The 23,588-nt window shown below is 42.1% G+C and overlaps 1 protein-coding gene across 5 annotated transcripts in view; it reads left to right on the top strand.

Moving 5' to 3' along the window:
• Positions 1-23,588, top strand: part of FMN1 (formin 1) — a 382,661-nt gene that overhangs the window by 349,589 nt on the left and 9,484 nt on the right. For all 5 annotated transcript variants that reach the window (XM_025189464.2, XM_075927043.1, XM_075927044.1 and 2 more), the window contains 2 exons: positions 2,960-3,109; positions 19,703-19,787. In XM_025189464.2, coding sequence (XP_025045249.2) covers positions 2,960-3,109; positions 19,703-19,787 — 235 coding nt within the window. The remainder of the gene's footprint in view (positions 1-2,959; positions 3,110-19,702; positions 19,788-23,588) is intronic.

The following is a 23,588-nucleotide window of genomic DNA, read 5'->3' as shown; positions in this document are numbered from 1 at the left end:
CATCAGCTATTTGGGTTTTTTTTCTGTTTTCCCTTCACGCCTCATATTTCTAATGTTCAGAAGATATGAATTATTAATCCTAATTTTTTCTAAATTGTAACTCTTATTCATGTTCACCTCTGTGCACTTGCTACTCAAAGCCACTCTGGAGAAGCATAGACCAGTTCGGCTGAATTTCCAGTTGCTTTATTTTGCAAACCAGATAGAACATATGCTCTTACTTTCCCAGTGTAACTGCTGTAATTTTGAGGAAGGTACTCTATATTCTTCATACATGGCAAAAAGGTTAAAGCCCTGCTTTAAGTGCAAAACTCAACCTTAATAATAGAATTTCCATATAACCACATGGAGCTAGATACTGAAAGAACTGTAGATGTGGGGATGTTCAGCATCACCACAACTAACTTTTAGGCACCTGAAAATCACTGGGATTCTCAAAACTTGGATTAGTCCTCTAAGCGCCCTCTACAATGAACAGAGAGGAAAAGGTAGCCCAGAATGAGATTGACAAGAGCTAGCACCCTATGCAGCTCTTCACCTAAACTAGCCAATCGGAAATGCCAAGGCTAGGAGTGAGTGCTAAGTCCTGCCCTTCTTTTGGAGATAAAGATCTAAATGGAAGCTTCAGGATGGCACTTGTGATCTCAGCTGCAAACTCTCTATAGGAGAGCTTAGGCTGTTGATGCAAGAAACCTGGTGGGAGGAGGTTATGTAGTTGCACTCACCTTTAGGGGACCAAGCCATTAAATGTGCATAGAATTTGTCTGCTGAATGGGACCCTGCAAGTGAGTTAGGCAGAGAAACACCTTTCTTTCCCCTGTTTGTGGATCACTTGGGGCTTTATGTGTTTGGACACCTGGTCTGGAGTTGCTGTGTCATGCTCATAGTCAGAAACATATATGCCCAGAAAAATTTACTACAGATATATAGGCACTTTGTGACTTAAGGCACCTACAGGATTTGGTGGGAGTTGAATGGGAGGGGGGAGTTGTAAATCCCAGTGGGACCTGGCTCTTAGATTCAGGTTTCTAAAGCGGCAGCTAGGCACCTAACTCCTTTGTGAATTTATCCCAAAATATGGATCTGTATAAATGGATAAGCTAATAAGGAAAGAGAGAGCTGCTCAAAGATGAGTTGAAGGCGATTTGTTGACATTACATTTTATTATTTGCCGACACACACAGTTTTATTTTATTTTTATTTATTTTTTTTTGCTTCCTTTTGCCCACATGTAGATGGAGTTTCAAGAAAAGTGAATTCCCTTAAAAGATTTTCTTATATCGCCTTTACTGTTAACCCATGGCATTATTTGTAATCATTCTCTGCAAAGCTAGCTTGACAGCTATTTCTAATTTGGAGAGAAAGTTGATTCAACCTAAAGAAAGACAATTTGTAGACTCTACACTTTGTTTTAAGTTGTAAATCTCATAACCATGATCATGGAATCAATTACCTGTTTATCTGTGAAATATGATACAATAATGGTCCAAATGCATAATGCACAATAACTTAAAATACCACAAAAGAATAGTCAACAGAAAAAGAGTGTTTTAGAAATACAAATTGAACCTCTCTAGTCTGGAACCCTCGGGACCTGATCAGTGCTGAACCAGAAATTGCCAAACCAAGGAAGGTCAATATTATCTAGCAGGATTACCAACACTTCCCCTGCTTATTGGGATTTTAGAAGACATTTAGGGATATATTAGAGCCAAACAACATCACAGAACCCTGAGAACCAGGACTGGTGTCTGTAAAAAAAAAAAAAAATGTATGGGACCACAGGAAAGTTGGCCATACCTATGAAAAGTGAATATCTGGCTAACTAAAATCATGCTGGACCACGGATGTTGCTGGCCCAGAGAATACCAAACTAGAGAGTTATACCCAGATACTTTACTATTCTATACTACAGCTAAAGCATTTTTGTAGTGTATTACAAAACTGGCAATAAAAGTTGCCTATTATTACTGCTTTTATCAGCTTACTAACTTCTTGAAAATGAATGATTCACTATCATACTAGCTCTTTGCAAGCTAGTTGTTGGCACTGACTAAGGCACTTGTGCTACTGTGCTGAGCACCTCATCGCTACTGAAAGTCTCTAAATCAGGGCTACTCAACATGCAGCCCACGGCCTGAATGTTTGCGGCCCACAGTGTGGTTTGGGTTTACATGGAGCTCAACATGTGGCCCACAGGTGGGATTCTTTGAACCAGGCCTCCACTGGGAACTTGCTCCACAATGGCGAGGTATCTCCTATGCGGGGGGTGAGCATTAAAAGACTCAAGTGGACGGACTGGCTAGAACAGGGTCTCGGCGTTTCTAGCCTCCAGGGAGGAGGTGCCGAGAGCACCAGGACATCATGGGAAGTGCTTTGTATTCATGCCCACGAGCATGAGAGAAGCTATTTGCATATATATTTGCATGAATATGCAACCACACTTAAGTTGCGGCCCTCAGCATGTGCTGTGAGTATTATTGTGGCCCCCGGAGCTTTCAAAGTTGAGTAGTCCTGCTCTAAACTAATCATCAGGTGACACTTGGGTTCCTTTTTGTTGATTATTATTTGTCGTTTGGCATAAAACTCTCTTCTTTGCCTTTAGTCAGATAAAGGACACTCCCTTTTCTGCTTTGCAGAAAAAAATTATAAGTTAATAAGTGTAATTTGAAATACAGGTAAGTAAATTATTATTATTATTAAAAACGAGTGTTTGTGCTTTGTGTACATGCTATACATCAATGGCATCTTATGCACACACACAAAAATTATATTCCTACAGGGGAAAAGTAGGTGTTGGAATATTAGTTACACATGGCATGAATTGATGCTATGGTTTCCAAAGTAAAAGGGAAGTTATGGTAATTATGAACCTTGGCTACTGAGTCAGGAACCGGACCTCAGGGAAACTAAGCTTCGCCAATGGGCTTTAGGTGTTGACAGTTTTTTCCCCCTGTAGCTTTGAAGAAACAGTGGGATACTTTGGGATAAAGCCAAAATCTGGCGAGAAGGAGGTCACACCAAACTATGTCTTCACTGTGTGGTACGAGTTCTGCAGCGACTTCAAGACCATTTGGAAACGAGAGAGTAAAAACATTTCCAAAGAAAGGTAAGGTTCTAATAAAGTCATTAATACTGTTTCAGATGCCTGGGAAACTGTTCCTTCTCAACTGAACAAATTATACTCCCATATTTCACAGGCGTCATTGTTTTCTTTCAGATCAAATGGACATCAAGGAAAGATTATTCCCTCAGGGTTTGCAGGAAAATTCACCAAAGGCATGCTGTCCCCACACAAAGATAAACACATATAATCTGATAAATTACACTTTCTTAACCCCTTCCAATTACTAGCTAGTAAAATGAAAGGGGAGCTATGCTAATTTGTAACAGATTGCTTCTCTGTGTATTTTCATGTTGAACTAGTCTAAATGAGGCGATATTGCTGTCGCAGACAGTACAGACAAATAAAAGTGAATGCTTTTCCAGTTAATATACTGCACTTGCATCAAAGGGAAGCCCCTGAGATTCAGCCCACACTTAGCACAGTGTTGAAGCCCCGCATTGAATTTACAGCACCACTTCTGACTGTTGGTATCCTGCTGAGGACATCAAACTGCATGCCGCTAGATCTCACCACAGTCTCCTGATTTTATTAGTTTGAGTAAAAAAAAAAAAAAAAAAAAAAATAGAAAACCCATAGCTCTGAGCCTGATTTTAAAAAGAGACAAAAGGCTGAATCCTTTTTTTTTTTTTAAGAGAGAGAAATCTGTTGTATGCAAATACTCCATGGTGACCATATATTTTATATATATGGTTTGTAGAACATTCAGACTCAAGAAAAAATGGATAACTTACTATCAATGGATATAAATCTGAGTACATATTCCAAATTCAACTAAGTAAAATAAGGACACATGCTTCTGGAGAACATATTGTTTGAATAGTTACTCTAGTTGGTATTGAACAGATAAAGACCAACTTTTAAAGACATCCCATAAAAAGCATAAAATCCCAAATATATTAAGCCCTACAAATATTCTTCAAATCTGGTGTTAAATACAGATAATACAGTTTTTGAATCCATAAATAGCATAGCATTCTGGATCATTCATTTAACATGATAAAAATAATTTAAAATGTTTTACCGCCTATTACATTTACAAAGCTATCTTTTATTTTTATTTTTATTTGTACCTGATTTGACAGGTTATACGTCTGAAACTGTATCAAATCAGTTATCATTTAGCAAACTTCCAGAACTGTGTACAGGTTTCCTCAGTACAATAGCTTGATGTATTTCCTGTTGAATCATATCGTTTTAGTATCATTCTATTAGTCGGAGGAATATAAATTAATGCATAATAAAGGTCAAGGCCAGACGTCCTTTCCTTTTTTAATTTATATAGTACCAGGATTCTGACTGCATGCTAGTGACTCCTTCAAAGAAACAGGTTTAAATACTCATGTAAAGGCATAAATGTTGCATTGGAGAGAACTTAGCAGCACTTTTCTATGATCTTAAATATATTATTCAAGATATTGTCAAAATGTTAGTGAATAGTAACACTGTTTACAAATAAGAATGTAGTATAGGTGTCTGATCCATTCTGCTAATCGGTCTAATGTGGTGTTTATTCCTACTCACGATATAAAGCAATAACCAGAAGAACACAACGCACCTAGTTTTAAATTTGTAAAAACTTTTTTAAATTTGTCAGTGTCACAATAACTAAATAATAATATTTTTTAGTTTGCTTCAGATTATTTTATTAGAATATCATTAACTCTGAAAAAGTTTGTGTTTTGTTTTTCTTTAAATTTAAAACCTAGGTGATTCATCTAGACAATGTGCTGCTGAAATGAAGAGCCTCGTGAAATAACTAAATTAGACTGATGGAAAAAACTGTTTTCATCATCTTGTAAAGTCATGACCCTTTAAAGGTTCTGTTTTACAAAGTGTGAGACTGACAGTTCATCAGTCGCTGTCTAGGAGGAAAAGTTTGAAAGAAATTTAAGTTGAAATCACTGTACATTGTGCAATAGTCTTTTAGTTTTGCTTTTACTGCAAATATGTTAGGAGGAAAGGAATGGACAGCTGTCTTCGGTAGCTGGGTAAAGCTAATTAATTTGATGCACGATTTGTTTTGCATTTCTACATGTTTATAATTAAAATGTAAAAAGTAACATTGTATTTATCAGTAATAAATTCTTCTTGTGTCTAGGGAGGAAATATTGTAGAAGCAGAATAAGTATCTTTTTAGCGAATATTTTAAAATGTGGGTGTCAACCTTAGGCCCTTAAATCTTTATTTAGGCACCTAAATAACTGACACCTAAATAATCTTTGGAAAAAATTCAATGTGGGCTACAGATTGTCCATTCTCAAAATTAGTTTAGTTATGTCGGTATGCAAATATGGATTTCATTGTCTAGCTATAGGAACCCAAATGTGTTGACTTTGCCCCTGAGATGTTTTCTGTTACCAAATGTAGACCTAGTGAAATTAAATCTATTAACATATAATGAATGTTGTCATTAAAGTCAAAGAATTATTCTATCATAAAAAAACAAAATAGATGGCTATCTAAAATTTGATCAGTTATAATTAGTATAAAAATAAAACAGTACAGTCTAGAATTCCAATATGATAAATCTTCAGTAGACTAAATATTTTTGGATTATTAAAAGAGAAGCTAAAGATTTATAAAAGTACAGAAAAAAATAGATTAATACTACCCTTAATTAAGTGATAGACTATGCTGAAAGATCTTGTTTTGTCTAAAAACTATTTGACTTCTAAATGTGAATCTAATTAGATTTCTATCCAACATTTTTTAGTGGAGGAAACAGTTTAACTATGCTGCCCTATACTTAACTGACCATGAAAATAAGTTAGTTGCCTGCAACATATACTTGAATTATTATCTCTTTCGTGGACAAAATCTGCACATCTTTTAGGAATCCAAAACAGAGTTTTTAGATGTAAGTATTAAAACTACATAAATATAATAAATAAATGACTGTGGAGAGATGTAGAATTTTTTTCAACATAAATTCCCTGTATAGGGATACTTTCCGTTTTAGACATACCATTTCTTCCACTGTTAGTGTGTAACTATAATACCGTAAAATCTGCTTTGAAGATCACCTCACTGTAAAAGAGAATCGGACTAGAATGGCCACTTCCCCTTCATCCTTCACATATATTTTCATGTAAATGCACCATAATGCCAACCACATGTTGGGGACATTGAAGACTATTTTCTACAAGTTGAATTATTTTATTGGCGACTTTTTAATATGTATGTCAAAACTAGAAAGTTTCTTTATACATATCTCTCATCCTTTTTCAAAATTTTCTCATGCTAATTAAATTGAAGAATACATTTTGAGTTACACAGCAGACAATAATTTGTGATAAGCCAATATAGCTCCAGATCTATTTTATATTTTATTCTGTCTTCATTCCTTTAATAGGACTGTTGCTTTTTATTTGCAGCTGGTGTGCAAAAGAACTCCAAAGATATTTGACCCAGGGACTCCACAGGTAGGGGCTTCTCTAACCGGGATGCCAGAGCAGCCCCTATCTGCAAGATTCCCTAGCCCACTGCAGGCAGGAGATGGTCCAGCCTGGCCAGCACAGACCCTGACTGAACCGGAGGCAGGGACCACAGACAAGGGACTGCTCTAGCTGGAGCATTACCTGTCTGCAGCAAAGGAGTGTCATTCCAGCCCAGCGGCCCCCTACCCCACCCGAGTTCATCCCCTTTAAATGACTAACTGGTTAAACATTATGTTTAACCAGTTAGTCAATTAAATGGGATTTTACATCTCTACTTTGATGAGCCAAATTAAATTCTGCTAAGTAGTAACCACCCTGTCGAATTCTCTGCTTTCTTAGTCCCAGGTTCCTTTCAAGTATGAACATACCCTAGAGGTGTGCTCGCCCCAGTCTAAAGCCCTGAGACCTGCTGCTCCTGGGGGCAGAAGCCTCCAATCAGAAGTTCTGGTGGTCCCTAGGTTCAGAAGCCCTGAAAGCTACAGCCCCAATTTGCATGTGGCTGAAGTTTGTAATATAGGCAGTCCCCGGGTTACGTACAAGATAGGGACTGTAGGTTTGTTCTTAAGTTGAATCTGTATGTAAGTCGGAACTGGCGTCAGCCGCTGCTGAAACTGATCAGTTTCAACCGCGGCTGAATCTGGATGCCAGTTCTGACTTACATACAGATTCAACTTAAGAAAGTAAGGCGTCCTCAAGTCAGCTGCTGCTGAAACTGATCAGTGGCTGATTCCAGGAAGCCTGGGGCAGAGCAACTCTGCCTCGGGCTTCCTGTAGTCAGCCGCTGGTCAGTTTCAGCAGCGGCTGACTTGGGACGCCTGGGGCAGAGCAGCTGGGGTGCTGCTGGGTTGCTCCAGTAGCGCGGCTCCTTGGCGCTACTGGAGCAACCCAGCAGCACCCCAGCTGCTCTGCCCAAGGCGTCCTGATTCAGCCGCTGCTGAAACTGACCAGCAGCGGCTGAATCAGGATGCCTGGGGCAGAGCAGCTGGGGTGCTGCCGGGTTGGTCCGGAGCGGCACTGCGGGACCAACCTGGCAGCCCCCAGCTGCTCTACCCTAGGGGTAGGCAAGAAAAGCCTGGTCTGCTGGGGGGGCACTAGCTGCACCCTCCCCCCCCAGCAGACCAGGAAGACGGGGGTGGCGGGACCGCCCAAGTCCTCCACGGCTTTGCTCCATCTCCCTGATCTGCTGACCTGGGAGACGTGGAGCAAAGCCGCAGAGCGCACGGGCAGCAGGACAGTCCAGGCGCGCTGAGGCTGTCCCACTGCTGGAGTGCTCCGAGGCTTTGCTCCCCATCTCCCTGGTCTGCTGGTCAGACCAGGGAGACGGGGAGCAAAGCCGCAGAGCACCCCCGCAGCGGGACAGCCCAAGCGCCCCTGGGCTGCCCCGCTGCGGGCGTGCTTCAAGGCTTTGCTCCCCGTCTCCCTGCAGACCAGGGAGACGGAGAGCAAAGCCGTGGAGCACGCCCGCAGGGGGACAGCTCAAGCGCGCCCGGGCTGTCCCACTGCGGGCGTGCTCCACGGCTTTGGTCTCCGTCTCCCTGGTCTGCTGGGGGGGTCCAGCAAAGCCGCTGGACACCCCCCCCCCCCACAGCAGACCAGGGACACCAGAGCAAAGGGCAAACGAGCAAAGCCGCCCAGGCGGCAGCTTTGCTCGGGTGTCCCTGGGCTGCTGGGGGGGTCCAGCGGCTTTGCTGGACCCCCCCAGCAGACCAGGGAGACTGGGAGAAGCTTTTCTCACCCCGGAGGACACGGGTAGCGACCCGCCGCCCGTGAGCTCCGGGGCGAGAAAAGCCCCGTTCGCAAGTGCGGATCCGTCATAAGTCGGATCCGCGTAAGTCGGGGACTGCCTGTATCTAGTTTAGAGTTATGGACTACGTCAGAATTACAGACAACTGCCATTCCCAAAGTGTCCATAACTCCGAGGTTCTACTGGACTTCCCTTCACTCCAAAAGCTTCGTAGGGCAGTTTGTACATGAGTGAAGGGAAAAAGGGAAGAAAGTGGAGAGATGCAAAAAAATATGTTGTGGTCAAAGTGATTAGTTTGGCATTTTTGCAGCAGCTTTTTGAATGGATTTAAGAGCATCAAGGTGTCATTTGTCAAGATCAGAAAGGAGGAGGTTGCTATAGTGAAGACATGAGCTTACGAGGGCTTGTACCAGTGTTTTAGCAGGATGAACAGGGATGATGATCATAGAGATGTTTTGCAGTAAGAACTATCTGAGTGTGGATATGGTTTAAATTGAGGGACAAGAGATAGTGGATGTTCAAATTACAGGCCTACGTGGCAGGGAGCCCAGTGCCACTGTCCAGAGAGTGTGAGAAAATAGTGTTCCTTCCTGCCAAGGTCCTGTGTCAGAACTCCTGTTCCTGAAAGAAAAAATATGTTCTCTCTGTTGCTGTTCTGCACCTGCTATTTCCTGGGGCATAAAATTAGATTTTCTCCTCTTGGCTACAGAGTACAGTCTGTGGTGTTCTCACATTTAACCCATGTTATTCAGATGAGTTAGCAACAGAGGATGTGGAAATAATTACTTGTCTTCCATCAGCAGATTGTTAAAGATATGAAAAAAGTCTATCTGCATCAGCAGTTTTAGGATTGGAGACAAACTCCATTGGTCTATACAGATAAATACTTTTTCACTATAGTCTTTTATTGGTTTCATAAAATATTTACAGCTTACAATATACACAATGTTGAAAAATTATCCATTTTCTTAGTTTAAAAACTCGAGAGATGCTGTGAAATGGCCAGTTTTGTAAAATTTAACTAGATGTAATATACTGTCTAATCTCTACATTACTTTAATATTCGTGTGCTAAACGTTATGAGCTGTTGTATAGGAATAGTGTCATCTACTGAATAGTAGCAGTTCTGGAAAGAAGGGAATGCATAGTTCTGTTGCTTCACAGTAAAAATTGTGGAGAGAGGGAAGTGGATTCTGCCCAGATATTCATGAAATCCTGGGAGACTGTGGCTTCCCTCCCTCTGCCCCCGTGCCTTCAGCTCAGCCCTTGAATGCCAGCAGGATCCTGACAGCATGGGGCAGGTGTAAAGAGAATTACATGGGCTCAAGAAGGAAGAAGACATATTAGTGGCTTTGTCTACACTGCAGGATTTTTGTGCAAGAAGCCTTTTGTGGAAGAGTTCTTGCGCAAAAACTTCTTGCGCAAAAGCACATCCAGACCTCAAAGTGCATGTGCTTTTGTGCAAGAGCGTGTCCACACTGCATGGACACTGATGTACAAAAAACTCTGATTGCCATTCACAGATTGGCCACCAGAGCACCTGTGCTTTTTCCAATAGGGATTTCTTGTGCAAAACCCTTCTGGAGAGTCCACACCTGCCTTTTTGTATAAGAGCTGTAGCACAAAAAGGAGTTATTCCTCGTGGGAAGAGGAATAACTCTGCCAGAAAAAGCCCTCTGTTCTGTCGACTTTCTTGCACAAAAATGCATTTGAGGTATGGATGCTCCACTGGTTTTTGTGCAAAAATTTACATTGACAATTTATTGTATACATAGCCACTATGCTGGCTTTTATCTGTAGTAGCTTTGGATTTTGGAGCATTTTGTACCCAGCCTCTTCCTCTGAGCCCAGTAACAGAGGGGAGGATAGGAGTAAGTGATGATAATAGCAACTTTCATCCTCCCATCCCTTCTTTGTTCCAGTGGAGATGGACATTGTTTTTATGGGATTATGAAGAAAACATTCTAAATATGTTATAAACTATTTTTAGTTTTATGTTTGTATTCCTGAAAATTACTGAACAATAAATTCAGTTTTTAATGAAAAATAATGGCTGACTTTTCAGCAATGGCCTATGATTTTAGTGCCTCGATATTTTGGACACCTTGGTCTGATTTTCAGAGATGCTTAACATCCAGAACTCCCAATTAGGAAGGCAGGTGCTACTTTATTTTATTTTATGTTGGGGGTGACTCAAAAGAATATCAGGTAAAATAATGGAATGGTGATTTATCATTTCAAAAATATGTAGCTCCATTTTTGTGACTTTCATCAGTTTTGTTTTTCATATTATGTGAAGTAATGTGCCAGAGTTTAAAGACTGCTAAATATTACTTTTATATTATATTCATGTATATGTTGTTCAATATAATATACAGATATTATTTCTCCTGTATTCATTTTTTTTTATTTATCTTGCTCAGTGGTGACTGATGTTATTCTTCCTTTGAACAAATTCACATTAAAGCTGGTCAAGTTTTGTGATTTTAACTGACTAGGATTCCGTAAACTTTACTCGTTTTTTTTCTTTTAAACTCACAGAAGTTACAAAAACTGTTAATGTTTAATGTCTAGACATCAACTGTGTCATTTATTGCTTAATGCTGCCCAAACATACAATATGTATGAAAAGATCTCAAACCCTTCATTGTGAAAAGTGTTTTTTATAATCCAGTGTTCCACTGTGAAGCCCTAACAAAAACAAATCTTTTAGTGTGTTTTCCACATTGTACTTATTTTTGACTTGCAGATATATTCTTGCAATTGGATAACAGACTATGTGGGGTTTCTTTTAGAATGGCAAATAGAGGAGGGGATAAAAAATAATCAATGGAAGAAGCACATTAAAAATAAGTTTTATGATTGTTGTGTTGCTGATTCAAACAGACAGATTTGCTTTGATTATATGGTGCTGATGATGGGCTCTTAAATTACAGATGCAATTACATTTCAATCATAGAGGAATAAAATGGCATGCTATAAAAAGAGACAGGTAGTCTACTTCCCCTGGATATATCTACACTATGTGCTTATTTCAAAATAAACTATTTTGGAATAATAACTCCTGAAATAGCTGTTTCAAAATAGTGCATCCACACTACAAATGCCCATTGAAATAGCACATCCACACTGATTGGAAGCTGAATCACATTTAAAACCCCCAGAAGCACCTCGGGCAGGGCATCAGGATAGCAGTCAGTTCCTGTAGCTGCTGCCTGAGGCTATCTGAGGCTCCTGCTTAAAAGGGTTCCCCTCTACAGCCGTTTCTCAGGCTCTTCACCTTTGCCTACCTCCTCAAGGGACAGAACTCATCTCATTGTGTGCTCTGATTGCCCTTGCAGACACCACAGCACTCCAACTATGGAGGCAGACCTGCTGCAAAGCAGTCTCTGGCTCTAAGACCTCATGCTGCACCTCTTGTGCAGTTACTGCATGCTGCCCCTGTGGGTTTTCCTGTGGCTGCACCCTTAAAGGCTGCAGGGTTAGGGGAACTATAGAGACCTGATGAATGTGGACAGAATGGCCATCAGGACAGTGCTGAGAATCCTTGGAAGCCACTTATTTCAAAATAACCACAGCTGCACACCCCCCATTTCGAAATAACTGGTTTGCAACAGGCGTTATTCCTCATGAAATGAGGATTACTGACTTCAGAATGAGAAGCCCTTTATTTTGAAATAATGCTGCAGTGTAGATGTGCCCAGTGATATCACTAAAAGGACTTATGGACTTCAGTGAGAGTTGCAGAGGAAGGGAAAATACTGAGAGAGAAAAACATACTAAAAAAATTCTCATTACTCAGCCCTCTTTGAAGAAGCTTAACTTTCAGACTATTTTACAGTTATTAGTCTGCGGTCCCCCTAGGGTATGTTCATACTGCAATGTAAGCCAAGGAGTAGTAGAGTGTGGGATGTTTAATGTAGGGGCTTGAGCATCTATACTCATTTGCAGGGCTCGACAAATTCACTCGCCCGCTCGCCCGTGGCGAGTAGATTTTTCCAGCTGGCGAGTGCAGGGGCAGACTGGCCCGGTGGTCCGTTGTGATGGGCTGGCCAAATCCCGCACTATGGGCGGTGCGGCTCCATCCGATCCGCCGGCCGGCGGAGGAGCACAGCGCCGCTGGGAAGGGGGAAATGCGGCGATTCTTCCCACCGGGCTGCCTGCATTCAGGTCTGGCGTGAGGAGGCGGGGCGGGATGCCAGGACGCTGGTGTGATCTGGCCCCGTTGATTTTAAAGGGTCGCGGCAGCTTGGCTCTGGCTGCGTGTCCCTGAGAGCTGGCTGTGGTGCGCAGCGCAGCCAGGGCCCGCCCCACTGGCTCCAGTCCTGCCACGGCCCAAGCCCCCCTTTGTCTCCGCGCTGACCGTTCCCCACGCCGCCCCTGCACCCCGGACCCCCTGCTCTCCCTCTTCCCTGCGACCCTTTGGCTCTGCACCGCCCTTACACCCCGCACCCTGCTCCCCCCGATCCCTGCCCCCCCCAGCTCTGTGCTGCCCATTCCCTGCACTGCCCCTAGACCCCAATCTCTCTGTCCCTCCTGTTACCCATGTCCCATTCTCTGTGCCTCCACCGCACCCTGCTCCCCCTCATCCCTGCCCCCCCAGCTCTGTGCAGCCCGTTCCCTGCACTGCCCCTAGACTCCAATCCCTCTGCCTCTCCCGTTTCCCGCGTCCCATTCCCCGTGCCTCCACCGCACCCTGCTACTCCTGATCCCTGCACCCCTCTGGCTCTGTGTTGTCCCTGCACCCTGCTCCCCCTGTGGGTCAGGAGGGAAGGGTGTTTGTGCATAGGGAGCAGCTGGACAGGGCAGGGAAAAGGCTGCTGTGATCCAGCAGCAAGTGAAAGGGGGAGTTCACTTGAAGTGCCTTTGCCTTTATGGAAAAAAATGAATGAAAATGCTATTTGTTATTTATAGGTCTAAAATGCCGGGACAAAAAAGAAAACAAACCAAAAAAAACCATTGCAAAATGCAAACATGTAAAAGACAACAACAAAGGGGAGGGGGTGGCAAAAAATGTTTCGCTTGGGGCAGCAAAAAACCTAGAGCTGGCCCCTGGGGAGGGGGAGGGGAAGGGGCTGGGCTGTGGGGAGGGGGGAGAGGGGAGGGAGGGGAAATATGGGGAAGGGACTTGTGCTGAGAGGAGGAGGTCAGGAGAAGACTAAGAAGAAGAAAGGGGAAGGCACCAAGGGACAGGGGTGCAGGAGAGATAAATGCCAGGAGGCCAAGTGCAGATAATGAGGAAAAGGGCAGGAGGGGAGGTGTCAGTGTGAGGGGGGACAGAGTGATGCTAGGAGAGGAGAGGGTAAGGGCATTGGGAGCTAAAGGGGAAAGGGGAGGTGCTGGGAGAAGACTTGAAAGAAGGGGTGGGCATGAGGAAGGTGGGAATGGAGCAAGGCATCTGTGAGGGCACAGGGGCATGAGGGGTACGGGGGCAGAGGGTGGTGAGGGGGTGGGTATCAGGGAAAAAGAGAGCAAAGGGGGCAGGGGCAGTGACGGAAGGGGGAGACACCAGGAGGGTGCAGGTGCCAAGGGATTCTGGGGGTGAAGCAGAAGGGCAGACACCTACAGGGGAGGGACCAGCACCAGAGGAGAGAGGCAGGGCAGGTTTGTAGAGGGAGGTGTTAGGAGAGGGGATGAGGAGAGGTAGCTCACATGATCAGAGTGGGGCTACTGGAGGATTGGGCACAGGGTGGAATGAAGGGCTGGTGGAGGGGGGCAGGTCTCAGGAAGGCTGAGGGCAGTAAGAAGGGCAGGAGTCAGGACAGCAGAGGGTGAGGGGTTGGGGGGCAGCAGGCACCAGGGGAGCTGATGGAGCAAGGGGAGGAGACATGGCAGCAGAGAGAAAAGGTAGAGGTTTATAAGATATTTATTAATAACTTATTAGTAATTACTGTTCTTATTCTTATTAGGAATTTATGCCATTTAAAAAACACTTTTTGTGGGGGTGGGTGGCGAGTCCCTTTTTTGTCTGGTGAGTAGGGTTTTCCATAATTTGTCGACCCCTGCTCATTTGCAACCCCAGGAAATAAAACTGTTGAACCCTGGGTCTCAAATTGAGGATTCAGCATCTCCAAACATTACACACGTCTGAATCCAACCATCCCAGATTCCTAGTGCCTTCCCAAAACATAGGCCACTCTAGCCATCTGTTCATGGTGCCGAATGGAAAGACTTGACTGTCCACCAGATTAGACTGTCCAGAGGACAAAGAAGTTAGGCCCATTTCATTGTGGAATGCTTTTTGTGGACTCCCAGAGCATGATCCAATGGGGCTGCATCTACAATGCAAATCAATAGGGCTTGAACCTTTGGTCCAGCTTGACTCAGCCTCAGACCCTCCACCCCTGTGGGGTCCTGGGACCTTGTGGCCAAGTTTTGGGTTAGCTCAATCTGTAGATAAAATGAAGGCTAGGCTTGAGACTGTGTTCAAACCTTGGGCTTGCACTGCAGTGTAGACCTACTTCTTGAGTCTCTCAGTCCCCAGACTGTTTATGACAGGTAAATAGTCACTTTCAGTGACATGTCATAACAGCAGGAACCCACTCTTTGTGTTAGAAATACTAAACAAGGAACGCCCAATTTTACAAAAATGTACAGTGCTGACCTTGAATGGTAGTCAAACCTCTCTTTTTTTCATTGTGGATTTCTGCTTGGGATGGATTGGCAGATCAACACCCTCACATTGCATCACACCGGGGTAAGAAACAGGTGCCGCTCTGTTTTCTTTTCTCTGTCAGTTTTCTCTCGCTTGTGTCACATTTTTGTTTTTCCCGTATCATATTTTCCTTTTCTACTTGAAGTTTATCCTTCCTCTCTTCCTTAATCTTTTTTTTGTATGTTTTCTGCTGACTCTTCTATTTCCCTGATTCCTCCTGCTTTTATTCCCTTAGTTCTAGTTACATTTCCATTCCACGCTCATCAGAAGGCTGGTAGGGTCAGGGTGTATCCATTACTGGCACTCATGGCAGACAGGGCCAAAGAAAAGAATCTTTGGGCTGCTTCCTAAGCCTGTAGCCTTATCTCCCCTGTCAGAGTACCAACATTGTCCACCGTTATCATAGTATCCAAACCCTTCCAGATGGGCTGCTGCTGTTCATGTGAACTGCTTCCAGCCAACTACCTTAGGTGCCCCATCCATGGCTGGGAAGGAAGGTGGTTTGCTTTGAAGAAGTCACCCTCCACTTCACCAAGAGACATAGTCCATTTGCAGAGAGCATGTGGTGGAACTAGTTCTTGAAGTGTTCTCCACCCACATTATGATATTCTGAGGTGGGGGTGCTCCTCTGTATGCAAGTTGTGAAATGCTACTCCTGCAGTGGATTATGCTCCCAATTACTCTAGTAAGAGCAGAATGAGTCTCCTCTTTGAGGTCCTGATGACAGACTCAAATCTTTGCATTGTGAGCTTTTTTCTATAAATCTATGAACTGTTCAATCCCCGTTAACATATCAGCTGATTATTCAAGTTCATTCCTACTTGTCCTACTGCCTAGAGAGTTCTTTGGCTGTCAGATGCTCCTCCATCCCTAAACTGGTGACTCATCTAACACTTGACTAACAAATAAGCTCAAATAAAGAGACAAAGTGGGCACTAATTCATTTTTGTTTGTTTGTTTGTTTGTTTGTTTGTTTGTTTGTTTGTTTGATAATCCTCACCATCTATTTATTCTCCAGTTACTCTGAAGCAGGCTGAAACTTGTTAGCCTTGTCAAGCCATATTAGTAATGTTTTCTAGAAGTCCTCATCGGCTATTTTACTGGGTTATAAGTATCTCTCCTACTCTCAGAAATAAATTTTCCTTTTACCTGATTTTTGTAAAATACACAATATTAAACTGATTATCTTCATTAACACTTGATAGAACTGCAGATACTCTCAGAAAAGTACAAAGGGATATTTGGTGGAATTTATTTAACTTCCTGTTTGGCATTCTGTTGCCAACCTTTAGTTTTATTATAAACTGAGAACAAGTAATTGACAAATAGTTTTTAAAAATCAGGGAAGTTTATACTTTTATGGGAAGTAGTACAGCAGGTTAAGTCTATATAAATTCTCATAAACTTCATAGAACTTCTAAAAGGACTTGCTTTATAACACATTAAATAGTTTATTTTAAGGTGATTAAAAATAATAGTACGTGGTGTGATATCACTGCATATCTGTTATTTACATAGTATCTCCCATAAACACAATGTGGATAATAATTAAGAGTTTATTCCTGTCTAAGCAAATGAACTTTATCTGTGGTTTTATTTTTGCGTATCATAATAATCTCTAAGCCAAATCACACAGCCATGTACTTAATTTGCTTCTTATTTGTAGCATTTTATCCAGAAAGAGTTTCAAGATACTATTTCATGATCATTACACTCATTATACAAGTGCAAACATTTCTGTATAAACCAATTGAAAAAGGCAGAAAATGAACACAATATAACAGAGAAAGGGAAGTAGTGCATATTGTATTCATAACATCCATGCAGCAATAAGCCTCATTAAGCTTGCCTAGTAAACAATATGGCTTGTGCTTATCATCATGTATTGTGTGTGTGATTATTTAAAATCATGGACCTATTTTGCACATCACTGCAATGTATGGACAAGCCCTCTGTTTCATAAACATGATATGAAAAGCAATATATAATTCTATTTTGATTAGAAAAGCTTTTCAATTCTGCACAAATATCTGACAGGTAATCATTAACAGGTAGAGTAGATGCTCACAGTTACAAATAGCTCAGGAATAGAGATTGTTCATAACTCTGAAACTTTTATAATACTGAACAAAACATTATGGCGTATCTTTTAAAAGCTTATAACTCAACATTGACATAATACAGCTTTGAAAGTTTACTATGCAGAAGAAAAATGTTGCTTTTAATCTTAATTTAAATGAAACAAGCACTGAAAGTTTCCTTACCTTGTCAGATTTTTTTAATTTTTTCCTTTTAATTAGTAGTTTACATTTAAACTAGTACATTTAATGTCTCTGCTGCAGTTTGACTCTGTATTTCTGGTTCTAAATGAGATGTATGGTTGACAGATCAGTTCATAACCAGGGGGTTTGTAACTCTGAAGATGACGTTGCCTATAAACTATTTTTGAGTTTATCATTTACAACTCTGTAGTTAAGATGCTGGCTCAGTTTATTTTGTAGCTATTTAGAAAAAGCCCATTGGAACAGTACAACTACCATAACTACAGGGAGGGAGAGAAACTTAGGACTTACTACAAAAGGTGGTCTAAAATGAAGATGTTCTTAGAATCCTGAATATCCCAGCTTGGTGCTACTGAATCTAAACATAGTAATTGCTGTTAAAAACACTCAAAGTGAGTGTCACTTTGAGCATAATATTTTCACTTATAACCTATGGAGGTATAACTTAAACTGGAAAAACTTGATATTGTATAAACTAAATCTCATCATACCAACCTAACTTAAGGTGTTTCTATAGCTTTTCTCAACATAGAACATAGGCAATGTTGGAAGTAAGGCTTCTTAAAAGGAATTTCACTTTTCCCTCATGTTCTTGGCCATTTGCAAGGAAATTCAGAGATTTCAAACTCTAATAATTATCCTGCAGAAGCTTCTGAAATGCATTGTTCAAACAAGAAATGTTAGGTTCTAAAAAATGTATTGGGCCCTGATGAACAGTGCAACATGTTTATGAATATATTTTAATAAAATGTCAAGAATTCAAGTTGCTGCTGGAACAGTGCCCTACACAGCATTACAGGAGAGAAGGAATTACATGTCAGTAACTGCAGAACTAATCCATGTTCCCTGTTGCTTTACATGGAAAATTCTTCCACAGTGTAGTTTGTCAAAGGCAGTTTGAACTGGACTTGGTATTTTAAATTCTTTATTGGCTGGGCAGAGAAACAGAAAAAAAAAATGAAGTAAAAGGAGAAGGTTACATTTGTCAGTTTGACAATGCCAAGAACTATAAAATTTATAAGAAAAAAAACGGTTTTGATGCCCAGCAGTGGAAATTGGGTTGTCTTTTTGTAATCAAAATGTACATACATTTTCCTTTTCCTTTGGATGTTCCAGACTGAAGTATAAACCAAGTGTCTATACCCTCGGAGCTTTAGTGATATCAAAAGCTGGAAGGGTGTGATCTCTGTATTGGGGTGTAGAATAGGTTAATAGAAAAAAAGTACTGTGTTGTATCTAGCAAATTGTCTGATTTCATAGGATAACATAAAATTTCAAATTTTATAAGCACACATTTTAATGGCCAGTATCAGACAAATGGTGGTTTGAAAAATACTGGCAATGTTTCTAAATTACCTACAGAGAGAACCTCAAGAATTTTTTCTCATTTTTTTGACTTCTTGAAGCAGGTTTTTAATGTCAATAATCCTCTACCTAACTATTTTCTGCTAAATCGTTAGGTTTTCTTTTTCTTCTCCCTGATTTCTAAATGGCTTTGTTCCCCTTCTATCTTACCACAGATGATTCAAGGACTCAAGAAGATTTTGGAAACAGAGGATTCTATTCCTCTCTCTGGGGGAGAGAGGGCTTCAGAATCTTTTTCTCATAAACTTTGTGTATGTTCTTTTACCTTCTCCCTCTGCTGCTCTCAGCAGATTAGCCTGCAACCTTTGCCTGATATTAGGCCAGCAGGCTCCAGCCAAGACCCTCTCCTCACTTGCCTTCTGCACTCCTTTCTCTGCTTCAGTGAGGTTGATCGCTTGATAAAGTATAAGGCTTTTCTCTGTGTATGTTCAGTAAGGTCAAACCTAACTGGCCATTTTAATTTTATTCTACAGCAGGTTCATATTTATCATGGCAAAAAGTCAGTTTCATTTTTTTTCTGAGACAGCTATGAAAAATAATATGTGAAGAAAGATTTAATTGTTGGTACAACCTAATTAATTTTAAATCCGTTTAAGAGATACCAAAACATACACAAATGATCAGCCAACTAGTGTGGGTTTGGTTTTTGGTATAGGGATAGCCTCTTAACTGTGTGTTACAGCTGCTGTGATGTGGGAAGGAGTTCTCTAAAACCTGGATGCTGCTAAGAGACCCATATGGATGGATCCTTCCACCCACACAAAGCTCCACTGATTTCAATGGGGCTCCACATGGGTATGCGGGCTTGCCCATGTCCATTGCATAACAGGATCAGGCCCTACATCTCTCCCTTTTTTTATTTTCCTCTCTGGTTGAGAATTCACTCATATCTGCTGCTAGAATATTTAGATAGGTACAATTGAACATATTTTAGTTAATAACACTCATTGTTTAGACTTGATATTGCTGTTTGCCTTTGTTTTGTATTCCAGAGATTATGTGTGTAATCCATGTATAAGTATGCCAGCTAGATGAGATCCAGTTTTGTTTTCTTGTATCTCATGGTATACTTTGTGTTGTATTTTGTTTCAGGCTGAAAATGGCCCAGCAATTTGTAAACAAGTTAACGGAAGAGAAAAAGGTTGAAACAAAGAAAATTAATCCCATGGCTAGTCTGGTATGACATATTCCTCAGCATAATATAATGAGACTGTGCTTTGCGCTTTTCATTGAAATGTAATTAGTAGAATGCATGTTTAATTAGTTGGAATGCAGCAAACTGATAGTGGTCCAGGGGAAAAATCTTTAAGGCTTTGCTTGTAGTGGAGTAACAACTGAGTTTAGAAATGGGGCTTAAGCCTTATTTAAATTTGCTTCTGGCCAACTCTTGCTCTAACATATTTTGGATGGCAAAGTGTGATAGGAGCCACCATTCTTGTCTCTTTTTCTCACAAAAGTCTCTGTGCTTTTTTCCCTATAGAATTTCACCCTTTAGAATGCTTATTCAGAACTGTTCAAATAGCCTCCTTCCTGTCTTGATTCAAACCTCTCCTAAAGACTTTCTTTGGACATCTCCCCTGGTTATGTGAGGAAGGATTTTTTTTAAAATTAACAGTCCAACATCATATCCTTTAACCTTGTCTTTCCTGGCCACTTCTTGGGTATGATCTTTACTCTTTGCTGTACCTTGTCAAATTTACCCTGTGTTGCTTTGAGCAGGGACTGAGCCCATTATGTGTTTTTTGTGAGACACTTAGGCTTGAGCAAAATTATCTTCCTATGCGTGGGCCTAAATCATATTGGCCAACCACACCATGGCTAAGAACCCTGTTTGGTGGCCACAATACTTATGCTTTTAAACTGAGCTGTTACATAAATATAAACCAAACCTAAAACTGATCAGGAGTATAGGCTGTAGTAAAAAGGACGACATTCAGAAAGGAGAAATGCAAAGTACTTCACTTAGGAAGGAACAGTCAGTTGCATGCCTACAAAATGGGAAATGACTGCTTACGAAGGAGTAGCGAAGATACGGACCTGGGGGGTCATAGTGGATCACAAGCTAAATATTAGTTAACAGTGTAAAACCGTTGCAAACAAAAATCAAACTTCATTCTGGGATATATTAACAGAGGTGTTGGAAGCAAGATGTGAGAAGTAATTCTTCCACTCTACTCTATGATGATTAGGCCTTCACTGGAGTACTGGGTCCAGTTCTGGGTGCCACATTTCAGGAAAGATGTGGACAAATTGGAGAAAGTCCAAAGAAAACAAAAAAAAAATGTTTACAGGTCTAGAAAACATGAGTTTTTAGTGTACAGGTCTAGAAAACATGACATAATTTTCAAGTACATAAAAGATTATTACAAGGAGGAGGGAGAAAAAATATTGTTCCTAACCTTTGAGGACAGGACAAGAAATATTTAAATTGCAGCAAGGGCATTAGGAAAACTTGCTAACTGTCAGGGTTGTTAAGCACTGGAATAAATTGCCTAGGAGTTGTAGAAACTCCATCGTTTGGGTATTTTTAAAAGCAGGTTAGACAGATAGGGATGATCTATATCCATAGTCACCAACTGGTCGATCCTGATTGACCCATTGATCGTGGCACCCTTAGGGGTCGATCGCCGCAGCCAGATTACCTGGAGTGTGGCGCAGCCTCATCAAGCTGAAAGTTGGCCCACAAAGCTGCACTGCACTCCAGCTGAGCTGGATCAAAGAGGAGCAGCCACGCAGGCAGCTGTCCCTCTTTGTTAACTTGCCAGCTGGGATGGGGAAAAGGTGCACATGCAAACACACACCTGAGTCCCCGCTCTTGCCTCCTGCTCCAGGAAGGGGCTGGGTGGCTGGCACACATGGCGCGCTGGGGACAGGGCTACGCTGTGCTGTTCCCCATGGGCTGAGAGTCACCTTCCCCAGCACCAGCCCTGGGCTCTGCCTGCCACAGCCCTAGTACTGCTGCCTGCAGGCAAAGGGCTGGACCAGGCAAGGAAGAGACTCTGTCCCTATCCCCTCCTTGTCCCAGCGTTGCTTCCCGGATGCTGCAACTCCCAGAGCTGCTGTCCTGCCAGTGAGTGTGCTGGGGGCACAGGGATGTGGAGCCAGGAGGGGGGCGGTGAAGGAGGATGTGGGGGCAGGATGGGAGGGGGCAGAGGTTGTTCTGAGGGGCATGGGGTGATGCAGGGGATCAGGCTACAAAGACAGGATGGGACGGGGTAGGGGGCGATGCAGGGGATCTTGCTGGGGGGAATCATAGGGCTGAGGGGAGCAAGGCTGGAGCAGAGGGAAGATTTAGGGGGATACTTTGCAGAAGCTGCACTTTCCTTCACTACCCACTTCTTTGCCTCCTTCCCCAACCAGCAATTTGGCTGCATTCTCACCCTTTAATGCGTTACTGCCCCAACCTCCTCCTGTCCCCAAACTCCCTCTCGTACCCCAATCCCACACTCTCTCCTGCTGCTAAACTCCCTCCAGACCCTGCACCCCATCTCCCACCCAGAGCCTGCATCACTATTCCACTCACTGGCAGTCCTGTCCCATGCACTTGAGTTCCTCATTTTTGTTCCCACTCCAGAGCCTAAGGGGGGGTCCGCAAAATCCAATAACTCTGGAACCCCAGAAAAGTAAATCTGGCCTATGGGAAGCCCTGAACCTCAGTCTTCTTTGCCCCTTCCCCTCACCCTGTAGGGGCTGGGGCACCAGAGGGTTGAGGTGTCTCAGTTGGGGGCCACATCAGTGTGGGTTCCGGGTTTGGGGAGGAATTTTTTTGCTTCTCACTTGTATGGTCCCCAGCTGATTTTTCTGTTGGTCAGTGGCCCCCAACCCAAAAAAGGTTCCCCACCTCTGCGATAAATAAAGAAAACATTCCAACCTTTTGTGTTGGACATAACGTTTTACTTTATTTAAAATGAAGTTTGATCAACTAACATAAGAAAGTTAAAATGCTTAATATGTTTAATAATTTAAATTAAACCATTCTCCTCACTTGCAGTGCTAGCCACATGGCTCAGGTGTAATTATGTAATTAATGGTGAGTTTCCATTAGCAACGGGTAGTCTGCAGAAAAGTTTGGAGAGCACAGGGCCTCGGGAAAGGGGTGGAGACTCAGGGAAGGGATGGGATAGATCCTGGCTTGCCCTGACATTTAAAAAGTGATCTTGGGTGTAAAAAGGTTGGAGACCACTGACCTATATAATACTTACTACTACCATCAGTGCAGGACACTGGACTGAATGAACTCTCAGGGTGCCATCCAGTCCTCTGATTCTACATGAAAAGCCAAACTATTAACATGAGCATACTAACAAAACTAAAGACAAAAATCTAAAATATGGGTGATGTACTGTTAGGTAGCTCAATCCATATCTAGGAAACAAAGTAAGGGGTAGTGTACAGTCAGCTTGTGGAGGGGTTGTTGTGAAGACCAGGACTTGAACAGGGTTCAAAAAAGAACTAAACAAATCCATGGAAGTTAGATCCATCAATTATCCCGGATGGGAAGGAATGGTGTCCCTAGCCTCTGTTTGTCAGAGGCTGGAAATGGGAGACAGGAGAGGGATCACTGGAATAAATTGCCTAGGGGGGTTGTGGACACCTGTCAGGGATCATCTAGACCGTGCTTGGTCCTCCCATGAGGGCAGGAGACTGGATTCGATGACCTCTCGAAGTCCCTTCCAGTTCTAGGATTCTGGGATTCTATGATTAGCTCCCATATATGGAGATTTGTTAAATATATATATATAAATGGGCCATTTTCTGCTGATGTTCTGTATTTGTTTTCTAAAAATGCTTGTTAAAGTTTTGGGCATGCTTTTCAGTAAAGATTATCATGTATGCAGATTTATGGGTCAACTTTAAAAGCAGAGTGGAAGAAGCTATTAAAAGCATACATTGTGTATATACTATTTTGATACATTTCCAGCTTTCTGCAGCGGCATTGATCTTTGAAGAATTGTTTTTGTCTGTATTTAAATGACTG

This window comes from Pelodiscus sinensis, chromosome 4 (assembly GCF_049634645.1).
Source record: "Pelodiscus sinensis isolate JC-2024 chromosome 4, ASM4963464v1, whole genome shotgun sequence".
NCBI classification, from domain to species: Eukaryota; Metazoa; Chordata; order Testudines; family Trionychidae; genus Pelodiscus; species Pelodiscus sinensis.
The sequence above is the reverse complement of the archived record's forward strand: the minus strand, read 5'-3'. Positions and strand labels throughout refer to the sequence as shown.